The 13873-nt window shown below is 46.0% G+C and overlaps 1 protein-coding gene across 1 annotated transcript; it reads left to right on the forward strand.

Annotated features, from left to right (window-relative positions):
- The first annotated feature begins 1707 nt into the window (after positions 1-1707).
- UMPS (uridine monophosphate synthetase) lies at positions 1708-13664 on the forward strand. The gene is made up of 6 exons (XM_084801108.1): positions 1708-1918; positions 5215-5368; positions 8188-8859; positions 10282-10457; positions 11537-11651; positions 13351-13664. The coding sequence occupies exons 1-6, from the start codon at positions 1763-1765 to the stop codon at positions 13518-13520; spliced, it is 1443 nt and encodes a 480-aa protein (XP_084657234.1). The 5' UTR covers positions 1708-1762; the 3' UTR covers positions 13521-13664.
- The last annotated feature ends 209 nt before the right edge of the window (positions 13665-13873 follow it).

The raw sequence follows: 13873 nt of genomic DNA on the forward strand, positions 1-13873 counted from the left end.
AAGCCTGGCAAACTTTAAAAAAAAAAATCACCGGCAACATGGCTCATTGGATAACGGTGCTTGCAGCCAAGACTGAGGATCTGACTTGGAGCCACAGGACTGTTTAGTGACTGGAGGGAACTGACTCCCACTGGATCTCACTGGTAGGAGGAGTCCAGCTACCAGAAGACCTGCCCAGGCATGACCAGGCTTCCGCTGGCTCCAGGTGCTGCACAGGTGGGAGTGAGGCTGACCTATATAGGGTCCTGTCAATTAGCACACAGACATGAAAGTTGTTTTGATTTGGCAATAAGAACAAAATATTTTAACATTTGCATTCAATTTCATCTTTTTAAAATTTTAATTTATTATAATTTATTCAGAATGTTAGCCCCTCACTTGTATCTTCCTGTTTCTAGCCTCCTTCCTTCTTTTGCCCTATTCCCCTCCCCTAAGACCTCTGACAGAAGGGGACCTCCTCCACCACATAGCCATAGCATATCTGGTCTCATCCAGATAGCCTGCTTCCCCTTCCTCTGTGTGCCACTGTGTCTCGCCACCAAGGGGAAGTGATCAAATCGAGGAGCACCAGAGCTCATGTCAGAGGCAGTCCCGCTCTCCCCACAAGCGTGGAGAATGAGCTGTCCATTGGCTAGATCTGCATGGGGGGAGGGGGGGGTCTAGGTTTACTGCATGCATTGTCCTTGGTTGGTGCAGCAGTTTGTGCAAGGCTTTACTGTATTTACTGGTGATAAGAAACAACTGTCAAAACTATGCATTTCACTGGATGTGGTGGTGAATACTTTGAGTTCAAGCACTCGGGAGGCAAAGGCAGATGGATCTCTGTGAGTTCGAGGGCAGTCCGGTCTACATAGCGAAGTCTAGGACAGGCAGGGCTACATAAGGAAACCCTGTTTCAAACACAAAACAAACACAGGAATAGACGGGTTTTTTACACTGCGAGTTCAACATCATCATCTTTAGAGAAAACAAAGAATACGGAAAATAAATCTCGGAGTCTGTTTGATAAGTAGCATGGGGGGTATTTTCTTTAAAATAGGACAATACAGCCTTAAGGGATGATGACGACGATGATGATTTTATTATTATAGACACAAGCTCACTAGTTACCCAGGTCAGCCCTGAACTTGCAATCTTCCTGCTTCAGGTTCCTAAGGAGCTAGGGCTACGAGAGTGCACCACCAGAACGAGCTAAGGGATTTGTAAACCGAATATGCTTGACTTTTCAAACCGCCCACCACCATCCTTCCAGATAGCCGGACCCTGTCAGTTCATCCTCCCTAACTCCCACCCTTCCTCATCCTGTGCGCTTCAGATGGTCTAAAGAAAGCAAGCACGCGTTTCTCTGCCAGAGTGCACAATGGCCTGCTTCATATTTCTATGTACAAATTACTATGAAACTCTCCCGTGTCAACTGCTGTCAAGTTAATGCAAGAAAGGAGTCACCGGCCCTGTCTTAGAGAACTTTTATGTGGAAAAACCCTGAGAGAGTAGAGAAGTGGTGGTTAACAGTGGATGTACTAGATAAGGAAGCGCTAAGCTATAAATAAACAAAAAAGCCCAAAATGTACGGGGCCTACAGAGAAATCGGGCTTCAATCTAGCTTGCAGGTTTTAAAACCTCCACCACCTTGGAAACAGCACCAGCACGGATCCGCTGCGACCCAGGCCGGAAAGGGCGGCGGAAGAGGCGGGGCTTCTGGGTGACGTCACGAGCCCCCCCCCAAGCCTCTCGGCTTCCAGAGCGAACTGAGCGCGCGAGAATGGCGGTCCCTAGCGAAGTTCTGGGCCTCTTGGTCACGGAGCTGTACGACGTGCAGGCTTTTAAGTTCGGGAGCTTCGTGCTGAAGAGCGGTCTCTCCTCCCCAGTCTACATCGACCTGCGGGGCATCGTGTCGCGCCCGCGTCTTCTCAGTCAGGTACCAGCCCCGAGGGACAGGATGGAGCCGGGTAGCGGGAACGGAGACCAGGAGGTGGCGAGGGGGTGGGGTGGGGTGGCGGGAGTTGGGAGCGGCGAGGGAGAGCCACAGATCCGGCAGGCAAGGCCACCCTGCTGCTGGTCTGGAGAGTCTGTGGAGGAGCACAGAGGCCGGGAGTCGTCTGACTCTTTGGGACCTAGTTTCTTGACCGACCGGTGTCTACACGTGCTTTGCGGGAGTCAGGAAATCTTATGACCGGCGGCGAAGTCCTTGAGTGAATTCTGTGTACTTAGCCCCAAGAAAACGAGAATTAGGAAGGGAAGGAAAAGACAGAGGAGTGGAGTAATTAGTAGCTGGTCAAAGGATTCAATTTATAGTACATGGCCAATAGCAAGAAATTAAAGCCATATGGTGGACAGAAGAAAAGCAGATTTTTTTTTTAAGAAACAGTGTGCACATTGAGGGTTCTAACCTGGTGTTTCTAAACTTTGAGTGGGTTATGTATGAGTCGCCACAAAGTCAGCCGTGAGACGATGCTTTCCAGCATAACAAGCCGCCAGCTGAACTGCATATGGCACTTGGAGTAGAAGGGTGGAAATGCTGGAAGTGTTACCACCAAGTCCGTGTGAATATTGAACACTGAAGTTTTTATTACATTGTGTGTGTGTGCGCGCATGCGTGCGTGCGTGCGTGCGTGTCCCTATCCATATCCGTATATGTTCAGGGCGTGTGTGTGTGCGTGCGTTAGTACACTTGCAAAGGTCTAACGTGAGCGTTGAAGGGATTGAACTCAGGTGGTCAGGCTAGGTAGAAAACAGCTTTACCAGATGAGCCAGTTTGCCTGCCAGAACTGTTAAGAAAACACTGGGGCTGGAAACAGGAGAAAAGGTCATCACAGTCAGCTGCAGGGACAGCTTGAGGCCAGCCTGGGCTGCTTGAGACCCTGTCTCGAGAGCAGACAAACTGAATAGTTGTAAGTCAGGGTGGCTGCCCTGTTGGCTAGTAGAACTGTAGAATAGTTCTGTCATTGCAAAGGCCTACCAAGAAGACAACGTACTCAGGTATGGTGGCGCACGAGCTGAAGCAGGAGAATTGTGAATTTGGGGTTAATCTGGGCTAAACAGGAAGGCCCTGTTTCAAAAACAAAAACCCCAAATTACCGCCCCCCCCCCCATGTACTCTTTAAGTTCCTGTCACACACTTTAAGAAAGCTTTGCTTCTTGGGTACCACCTTTGCCCAATTATTGTTAAATAGGCTGCAGCCCTGATTGAGATGCCTTTTCACCATCTAGAATCTCACTATGATCAGGGATCTTTATAGGATGTGTGCCAGCAGTATAGAGAACCGTATTACCAAGAACTTCCTAGTGAACACTTTAAAGAGGTTTGTGTGAACAGGGGCTCAGTATGTACACACCCCCCCATCCCAGAAAAGTGGTAGATTATATGCTTGCTTGTAACTTCCTAGTTATAACTGATAATTGACCGGTTGTGCTTACACATAAGCAATTAGAGGGAAACTATGGTATTATCATACTAAAAAACAAATTCCCGGGCTGGAGAGGTGGCTCAGAGGTTAAGAGCACTGTCTGCTCTCCCAGAAGTCCTGAGTTCAATTCCCAGCAACCACATGGTGGCTCACAACCATCTATAATGAGATCTGTGCAGGCATACATGCAGGCAGAACACTGTATATGTAATAAATAAATCTTTAAAACAAAAAACAAGTTCCCCAACTCTCCTCTTTGTTTGTTTTGTTTCTCTGTAGCCCTGGTAGTCCTGGACTTGATTTGTAGACCAGGTTGGCCTCGAACTCCCAGAGATCTGACTACCTCTGCCTCCTAAGTGCTGAGATTAAAGGCATGTGCCACCACGTCTGGCCCAAATCTCTTCTTATACTCGTGATTTGCAGTATGTTTTAGGTATATGCCCATGCCAATGACAATGCAAAATAGTCTCTAGCAGGCTTAAGACCATGAAGTTTATTTTAACTCTAAAATTTCAATTAATATACATCTTGGCTTAAATACATTTAAAGAAACATGACCGATCAGTAAAAGCCCGCTGGAAGAGATAGGTATTGAAGTATAATAGTTCTGTGCGTACTGGGGTGATAATATGAATTTGAAAAAACACAAAATTTCCATTTCCATAGTCTACCTAGTGCACAAACATGGAGGGGGGGCGGGGGACATATGTTATTAGGCATTGGGTCCCAGGCTGTGAGTACACCAGGCAAAGTATTCAGTCACTGAACTGACCCCATACCTGCTTTCTCCCATATTCATTTCAGATAATGATATTATAGTTCTGGATGTGTCCGTGGTTTTAGTATTAGCAATTACACATTCTGCAACTTAAAAATAGTCACAAGCTTTTAAAAATACAGAAGAAGCTGGACATGGGTAGTACATGCCTAGAACCCCAGCACTTGGGGAGGCTGAGGCAGGAAAATCAACATGAGTTTGAGGCCAGTTTTGACAGTCAGACCAAGACAACAGAGCAACTCTCTCCACTCCCCAGGAGTAAGTGATAGATGTACAAAAATAAAATGTTTTAAAGAGCTAACCTGGTTTATGAAGCAACTGTGCACCTTTAAATTTTTGTTGTAAAATAAGGCAGTGTTGGGTGGGAGTATGCATTCTAACATTGAAATACGGTTGTTTTGGCCTGGTGTCGTGGTGCACGCCTTACATCCCAGCGCGCTGGAGGCAGAGGCAGGTGAATCTCTGAGTTCGAGGCCAGCCTTGGTGTACAAAGTGAGTCCAGGACAGCCAGGGCTACACAGAGAAAAACCCTGTCTTGGACATCCCCTGCCCCTTAAAAAGGAATGGTTTATGTGAAAGAGATAAAATGTATTTCACACAACACCACAACAGGCTCTATACTTAGGCAAGTCTTCACTGAAGAAGACTTCTTTCAGAAAATAGAAACCGTTGTGGGTCTAGAGATTGAAGGCATGGCGGAAGTCTGGAAAGCATCCTTGTCTTCTTCCTCACAGCTCATGTTGAACCTAGCGGAACAGGCTTATGGTGTTTTCATGTTTACATTGCCTGCTGGGTTTCAAGATTGTCAAGATGGGTCTAAATCAGTTGTTTAATATTTTCTTTCCTGAGTTTAGATATTCAAACCGTGAATTGTTATGAATAATCCACTTATATCTTAGGGTTTAATTTTAAAATCTCCCGGGGGTTGTATTTCTTTCCACTTCTATTGTTATGCTGCTGCACGACTCATGTAGCATTCTAAGTAGCAGTCATAATGGGACGTTGATGTGTTTGTTCCTCTTCTTACAGGTCGCAGACATTTTATTCCAAACTGCCAAAAATGCTGGGATCAGCTTCGACAGCGTGTGTGGAGTTCCTTACACAGCTTTGCCACTAGCTACAGTTATCTGTTCCACCAATCACATTCCCATGCTGATTAGAAGGAAGGAAACAAAGGATTATGGTAAAATAAAAATAGCATAAGCCTGTGGTTAATCTGTAACCCGTTAAGGTTTGTTGTCTTTCAGGCCCTGACGTTTACCAGCGCTCTTGAGTGCTCTTGAGAGGCCTGTGGGCTTTTCAGTTGTTGGCTCTTGCTGCAGAAGACCCTCCTGTACAGTCTGGGTCTGAAAGGCTGTGTGTTGACTGGGGAGTGGGAACAGAGTGCTTGGTGAATCCTGACCTCGGTAGCCCTTCCTTCATCAGCAGAGTGTTCTGGGAGAACATGCTTCTGGGTGTATTTACATTTAGATGCATGCAGTCATGAGGAGCAAGATCACTCTTGTGAAACCACATAGACACCTTGGGAACAGTTTCTGGTGGGTGGGGTCCATGACACTAGAGTGTCAGCTGGGTTTGCTTTACAACCTGAAAATCACTCTAAAAATACCAGGGCCCAGTTGTTGCTTAATGATCCTGGAGAATTAATGAGAGTTTTGTTTATGTTGCTATGGTATGCTCTGTTTGTTTTTAAAAGAGATCTTTTAAGGTAAACTATGAGGTATTTTGGATTTGCTTCTAAAAATTGTGAGAGGACAGTGAGCTAGCTCAACAGGTGGAGGAGCCTGCAGCTGACTGATGACCAGAGTTTGTTTGGGAAGGAGAGCTTTTACTACTGCAGGTTGCCCTTTGACCTCTCACATGTGGCCACATACGTAACATCGTGAGGGAAGGAAGGGATAAGGATACAGATATTGCCATGAGTTACTGAGTGGTGAGTTTGTTCTTACAATATTTTGAGGCTAAAAGTAAATTATCTCCCCACAAGGAACATGGTTCTGTTTCCGTGTGTTTTCACAAATATTCGCAAAACTCTTTATTTAATAATATCAGTGTGCCTGCAAGTAGTCTGTCTGAATTTAGCCTAAGAAGATTTATTTACGATAGGGAAAGATGAAAGTTGATTTTTGGGCTGGAGAGATGGCTCAGAGGTTAGGAGCACTGACTGCTCTTCCAAAGGTCCTGAGTTCAATTTCCAGCACCCACATGGTGGCTCACAACCATCTGTAATGTGATCTTGTGACTTCTTCTGGCCTGTAGGTGTACATGCAGACAGAGCATGTTAAATAAATGTTGATTCCTACAGTAAAGCCCCTTTTAAAACCTAAAATGTCCACCTATTTTGTTTCAAAATAATAGAATAGTCAGTATATAAAATGTAAAATTGAGTCTCAAGAAATGAAGTCTAGAGCCTGGGCTACTTACATTTGGTAGATTATAATGGGGCCTAAAGGTAGAGAAGTCATGCTGTTATGGTGGTCATGGTTACGGCGTCCACGAAGTTGTGGAATGTTTCCCGTCTGATTCAGTTTCTGTGTGTGAGTGTTGCCTGCATTTCTGTATGTGTGCCATATGTGTGCCATATGTGTGCAGTGCTGCATTTCCATATGTGTGCCATGTGTGTGCAGTGCTGCATTTCCGTATGTGTGCCGTATGTGTGCAGTGCTGCATTTCCGTATGTGTGCCATATGTGTGCAGTGCTGCATTGCCGTATGTGTGCCGTATGTGTGCAGTGCTGCATTTCCGTATGTGTGCCATATGTGTGCAGTGCTGCATTGCCGTATGTGTGCCGTATGTGTGCAGTGCTGCATTGCCGTATGTGTGCCATGTGTGTGCAGTGCTGCATTGCCGTATGTGTGCAGTGCTGCATTTCCGTATGTGTGCCGTATGTGTGCAGTGCTGCATTGCCGTATGTGTGCCATGTGTGTGCAGTGCTGCATTTCCGTATGTGTGCCGTATGTGTGCAGTGCTGCATTGCCGTATGTGTGCCGTATGTGTGCAGTGCTGCATTTCTGTATGTGTGCCATGTGTGTGCCGTATGTGTGCAGTGCTGCATTTCTGTATGTGTGCCATGTGTGTGCCGTATGTGTGCAGTGCTGCATTTCTGTATGTGTGCCATGTGTGTGCCGTATGTGTGCAGTGCTGCATTGCCGTTTGTGTGCCGTGCTGGCAGAGGCTAGAAGAGGGCATTAAAGTCCCTGGACCCGTAGTTATATAGGTAGTTGTGAGTTACCATGCACACTGAGCCAGGTTCTCTGCAGGAGCTGCTCTTAACCACTGAGCCACCTCCCTAGCTCCTACTCTGTTTGAGGCAGGTTCTCACTGTAGGTCCCTGGTTGGCCTTCATGGCCTAGGCCCATTGTAAGGCTCTGGCAGCCCTCCTGTTTCAGCCTCCAAAGCACTAGAATAGCAGGCAGGTGCCACACCTGGCTTTACATTGCTTTTGTTGTTGTTGTTTGGGGTGTTTTGTTGTTTTTGTTCTTGTTGTTTTCTTTTTTGAGACATGGTTTCTCTGTGTCTGTGTAGCCCTGGCTATCCTGGACTCACTTTGTAGACCAGGCTGGTCTTGAACTCACAGAGATTCACCTGCCTCTGCATGAGTGATGAGTTGGTCATGGGTGATAAACTTGTAATCAACATTGATGGGAAAGGAATGATTTTATTGATGGGTCTGGCTTATTCTGTTTTTCATTACTGTTTACATGACATTGCTTTAAGAAACTGCATGTTTGTTCACACACACAAAAAAAATGAGTTTTTACTTACAATATGAAATAATTTGTTTTACTATAACTTCATATATAACTGACAATTTGGAGATACAGAACAAAACAGTTGTGACACATTGAATAATCAACAGGTGGCTTCAAAGTAAATGATCATAAATAAGATTTCAATAATCTTAAGTCTTGGTAAGTACATAGCAAGTGTAAACTCAAGATACATCTTGAGTTAACTGAAACATTGTATGTATTTTTTTCAACAGAAGCTTTTCTTTTCTAGGTACCAAACGTCTTGTAGAAGGGGAGATTAATCCGGGCCAAACCTGTCTGATCATTGAGGATGTTGTTACCAGCGGGGCCAGTGTTTTGGAAACTGTAGAAGTTCTTCAGAAGGAGGGCCTGAAGGTAACTGACGCCATAGTACTGTTAGACCGAGAGCAGGGAGGCAGGGCCACACTGCAGGCTCACGGCATCCGTCTCCACCCAGTGTGCACGTTGTCCAAAATGCTGGAGATCCTCGAGCAGCAGGAAAAGATCGATGCAGAGATGGTGGAGAGAGTGAAGAGGTTCATTCAGGAGAATGTTTTCCCAGCAGCTAATCATAATGGCCTTCCCCCTCCTGAGAAGAAAGCATGCAAAGAACTCAGCTTTGGTGCTCGAGCAGAGCTCCCTGGGATCCACCCACTGGCCTCAAGGCTTCTCAGGCTTATGCAAAAGAAGGAGAGCAACCTGTGTCTGTCTGCGGATGTTTCAGAGGCCAGGGAGCTGCTGCAGCTGGCAGACGCCTTGGGGCCCAGCATCTGCATGCTCAAAACGCATGTTGACATTGTAAATGATTTTACCCTGGATGTGATGGAGGAGCTGACAGCTCTGGCAAAGCGCCATGAGTTCTTAATATTTGAAGACAGGAAATTTGCAGATATAGGAAACACAGTAAAAAAGCAGTATGAAGGTAAGTGCATTCAGAAACCCAGCTGGCCAAGAGGGGAAAGTGTTGTATTGTTCCTTTCAGTGAAAGTCGGCAGTAAACAAGCTGGCAGGGCAGGCACCAAAGTGAAGCCTTTGCCGTGGTTTCTGTCCCTCTCTCGCTGTGTTCATTCTGCTCTTTGTTGACTTGGATCTCACGTAGGGAGTTGACATGTCACTCTCACCCCTGGGATTGAACTCCCTTCTGTAGCTGGCCTGGGGAGGACAGAGTTGAGCTCTGTTTAGCCATCTTGGACTGAAGCCCCTGTCAATTAATTCCCTTAAAGAAAACGAGTGAGCTGCCAGCAGAGGGGTGCAAGAGTTCTATGGAGGCAAAACAAAATGTGTTGGCCCTCCCCGACTGCAAACTGCCAACATAGGAAAGGTTAAAAAGAAGTATAAAGTGATATTTTTAGCAGAATAATGTGTTGATGTGCTTTTTAAATATCAGACAGTCAAATCAGCCTACAAGTGGCCTGAGAAATGCTTAATCTTACACCTGTTTTCTCATGCAGATCTCTGCTTTTAGAAACAAGTGGCCGCCAGGCATGGTGGCGCATGCCTTTAATCCCAGCACTCGGGAGGCAGAGGCAGAGGCAGGCGATTCAATGCAAGTTCGAGGCCAGCCTGGTCTACAAAGTGAGTCCAGGACAGCCAGTCACACAGAAATACCCTGTCTCCAAAAAACAAGTGGCCATAGTCTATACTGTGTATGTCCGGTGCTTTTCACTAGTGTAGAGCAGAGATGTAGCCACATGCTTTAAGTACATGCCTAACCCTAATCCCTTTCCTTCAGGTCAAACTGTGTGCTTCCTCATGGACCAATGCTGTCCTCCTACCAGGACTACATTGCTTACCTTAGTGGGGCTCACTAGCTGAAGTCTAGACTTCTGTAAACATCTGCATTTTACTGTCTGTTCAAAATGGATACTGTTGCCTATTAAGATTGGGACAGCCAGGCAGGCACTATGGCGCACGCCAATAATCCCAGCACTTGGGAGGCAGAGGCAGATGGATCTCTGTGAGTTTGAGGCCAGCCTGGTCTACAAAGTGAGTCCAGGACAGCCACAGCTACACAGAGAAACCCTGTCTCGAAAAACAACAACAAAGATTGGGACAGCCAAGAAACCTATAAAGTTGCTGAAAGATCTCTATAGGGTGAAAAATCTGTCATCTTTCAGGATGTCACAATGCTTGAGCTCTGAACATCCAGCTACATAGGAGCCCCTCTCAATGGCATCAGCTTTATTGGTGGTATCAGTCCTGATGAGCCAAGTACAGCAGTTTTGTGAGAATTTCTCCTCACTCACTGACCTTACCTAGCTACCAGATGTTTGACTCTGGGCAAAAGGTTATATAGATTTGTGTTTGAAAATAGGCAAATCTTTTCTTTTTAATTCTTCCTCAGGTGGCATCTTTAAAATCGCTTCCTGGGCAGATCTAGTAAATGCCCATGTGGTGCCAGGCTCAGGAGTTGTGAAAGGCTTGCAGGAAGTGGGCCAGCCTCTACACCGCGCATGCCTGCTCATTGCAGAAATGAGCTCTGCTGGCTCCTTGGCCACTGGAAACTACACCAAAGCAGCAGTAAGTGCTGGGGTGAGCGTGGAGGACGTTTGTTCTGTGTGTTCTAAGGCAAGAAAATACCTTCAGCTGACGCCTGTGGGAGCCATAGCCTCACCTCGTGCCCCCTCCTCAACTCAGCTATTCTCACAGTTTATTGACCCCAGTTGAACTCTCTGATCTTGCAGCAAGTAAAGGGTTTGAAATGCACCTCCAGCTCTTTCAGATATATTCCTATGCTTGACTTCTCATCTTGAGGCAAACCCAAGACAAAGGTTGAAGTTTAAGTTGCTCTTCACATTTTCCTATGGCAAATTTTATAGTTGGATAATCATCTATAAACTGTATTTATAGATACTTAAAGAACACAATAACACTTTTGTATGGTGTTTTGCCTGCATGTCTGTCTGTCCCACATGTGTTCCTGGTGCCCACAGCAGCCAGTAGAGGGCAATTGGATTCGCTGGAACTGAGGTTACAGATGGTTGTGAAACACCATGTGGGTGCTGGGAATTGAACTTGGGTCTTCTAGAAAAGCAAGCAGTGCTCTTAACTGCTGAGCCATCTATCTAACCCTCTGGTAAATTTAAAACCTCAACCTGAATGGGCCATAAATACTGGCTTCCCAGGTCTCAGAAGCAAACTGTCTGGGGGGTGAGGCCTGGCTCTGGAACCAGCTGTCCCTGGTGGTGGCAGCGGCTAGTGGCAAGGCTGACATGTGCCTCTGAGGAAACAGTGTGGGAGGCAGGAGGCCAGTGGAGAGCAGGTGCTAAAGAGGGAAAGGGCTTGGAAGGGTGTTGACTAGCTCCTGAAGACGCAGCTATTTTATCTATATGATACACACCTCAAATCCTTCTTGGAAGGAGGTGAGTTATCAGGCATTGACAAGTAAGAACTGTGCAGTATCCTGTGTGTCAGAGTTCTCATCTTTTCTAGCATGTTTCCTTGGAGGAAGGGGCCATCTCAGGGCCTTGGTGATTTAGTGTAGGCAAGTGTGTGATCAGGATGGCCTGTTTGAGTTAGCAAATGTCTCTGTAATAGAGCATTTTACTTGGGCTGACTTTTCTGTGTCCTTGTAACACTGCCTGTCATGCCCCATTTAGGTTGGGATGGCTGAGGAGCACTGTGAATTTGTCATTGGCTTTATTTCTGGCTCCCGAGTAAGCATGAAACCAGAGTTTCTTCACTTGACCCCAGGAGTTCAACTAGAAACAGGAGGTAAGTGTGCTCACTAGCTGTGGCTCTTCCAAACTTGCTTCCTATCCATGTCAGTCAGAGTAACACACTGTATGTTGTGATGGTGGTGGTGTAGTCTAGAAGAGCAGTTCTCAACCTGTGGTTCACATACAGTTCATAACTAGCAAACTTACAGTTATGAAGTTGGCAATGAAATGATTTTAGGGTTGGGGTTCACCATTAAAGCATTAGGAAGGTTGAGAACCACCGATTTAGAACAATGAATGGGCCCTTGACCTGGTGATAGCATGGACTATAATTTTAGGATAAGATTCCAGCCCCTCTTCCCTGCCCGCCAACAGAAGTGCAGCTGTCCTGTAGGGACAGGTAAACAGGGCACTTTGAAGGAGGTAGCGATAGAGCAGTTATTGTGTCTACTGAGTTATTTCTAAGCACCTGTCCAGATCAGAAGGTCTTTGAAGGTGAGGACTCTTTGGAGAACTCCGGTTCCTCGGCTCTGTCTAGATGGCAGAAGTGAAGGAATGGATACCATGCCAGATGCATGTTACTCTTTGCCACATTGGAGAAAAGCACTGCCTTTCAGTCTCAGATTTTATACACTCTAAGTGATCTTTGAAGTCAACAACACTCCAATAACTTTTTAAACTCTACAGTTGAAAAGATTTGGGTTTGGGCTCAGAGGTTAAGAGCACTGGCTGTTCTTCCAACGGTCCTGAGTTCAATTCCCAGCAACCACATGGTGGCTCATAATCATCTATAATGTGATTTAATGTCTTCTTCTGGCATTCAGGTGTACAAGCAGGCAGAACACTGTATATACATAATAAATCTTAAAAAAGCAACGATTAAGGTTCAGAGCCTTTACATGTGTTTGTTTTAGACAGGATCTCTCTATTTTGTCCTGGAACTGTAAGTACACCAGACTGGCCATGATCTCAGAGATCCTCCTACCTCTGCCTCCCTAGTGCTGGGATTAAAGGTGTGCACCACACCACCCGGCTTTTTTCCTTGTGTAGCAGCATAGGCTGGCCTCAAACTCATGAGTGTATATGCCACCATTCCCAGTTGACTAAAGTGGGGTCTTACATGAGCTAGGCAGGTTTTCTAATACTGAGCCCCAACACTAAATTACTAATTTTTATTTTAAATTAAATGCATAAATTTACTTGAGGCAACAGCTGATGTATCACTTATTTAAAATAAGAAACATCCTTGGAGGGGAATAGTAAGCTTAATCTCATTTTCTTAATCTGTAACATGTAGAGGTTTGTACTGACCTTAAAATAGTGGGAGGCATGGGGATGGCCTGAATGTTGTCTAGCATAGTGCCTCGGCACGAAGCAAGCTGCATCTGACTGCTGTGTAACGCCCTGTAATTCTTTCACTAGGTAGCACATTAGGGCCTGGGCTTTACAAATTGAAAGCATCAAAACCCACTTAACATAATGTTTGTAGGACAACAGAGATTAATAAAAAGCAGTCATTTATCTAGGGATGGTGGCACTAGGGAGGCAGGCAGATTTCTGAATTCAAGGCCAGCTTTACATTGTCTCCAAAACCAAAGGGCTAGGGTCTGAGGACGTGATGGGAATGTAGCAGAAAGTAAGTACATGCTCTGGACTCCCCCAGGACCTCTGGCTGATGCAGAGTCCTGCACCTTCTGTGTTGCCCACAGCTTCCTGGGTTTGCATGATGTTAAACAGCTTTTGTTCCTCTACAGGAGATCACCTTGGCCAACAGTACAATAGTCCCCAAGAAGTGGTTGGCAAGCGGGGTTCTGATGTCATCATTGTAGGCCGGGGAATCCTGGCAGCAGCTAACCGCCTGGAAGCAGCTGAGATGTACAGAAAGGCAGCTTGGGAAGCTTACTTGAGTAGGCTGTCTGTTTAATGAGAAGTCACCGGCTTCAAAGCTACAGCGCACAGTGCTCAGGGTCTTGCACAAGGCCAGTGAGACGGACTCTACAGCCATCGTGTCATGGTCTTCAACTGCTAGGAATCACTGCTTTGTATTAAATAAGGCTTGCTCTCATTAGTGTTTGTGTGGCAGCTGCTCACAGCTAGTGTTGCCATGAGCGTGGTCCTTAAGTGGAGCGTGAGCTCTGGTTCTCAGCAACCAGTGTACAAAGTCAGTCCCAGCTTCCGTTCGCCTTACCTGGACGGCAGGCTGCTGCATCTGAGAACGTGCTGCTACCAGTTTCCCACTGTCATTAACGTGTTTGCTAATGGGCTGGAGGCTCATAA

Source organism: Acomys minous (assembly GCF_964271855.1).
Source record: "Acomys minous genome assembly, chromosome: 11".
NCBI lineage: Eukaryota > Metazoa > Chordata > Mammalia > Rodentia > Muridae > Acomys > Acomys minous.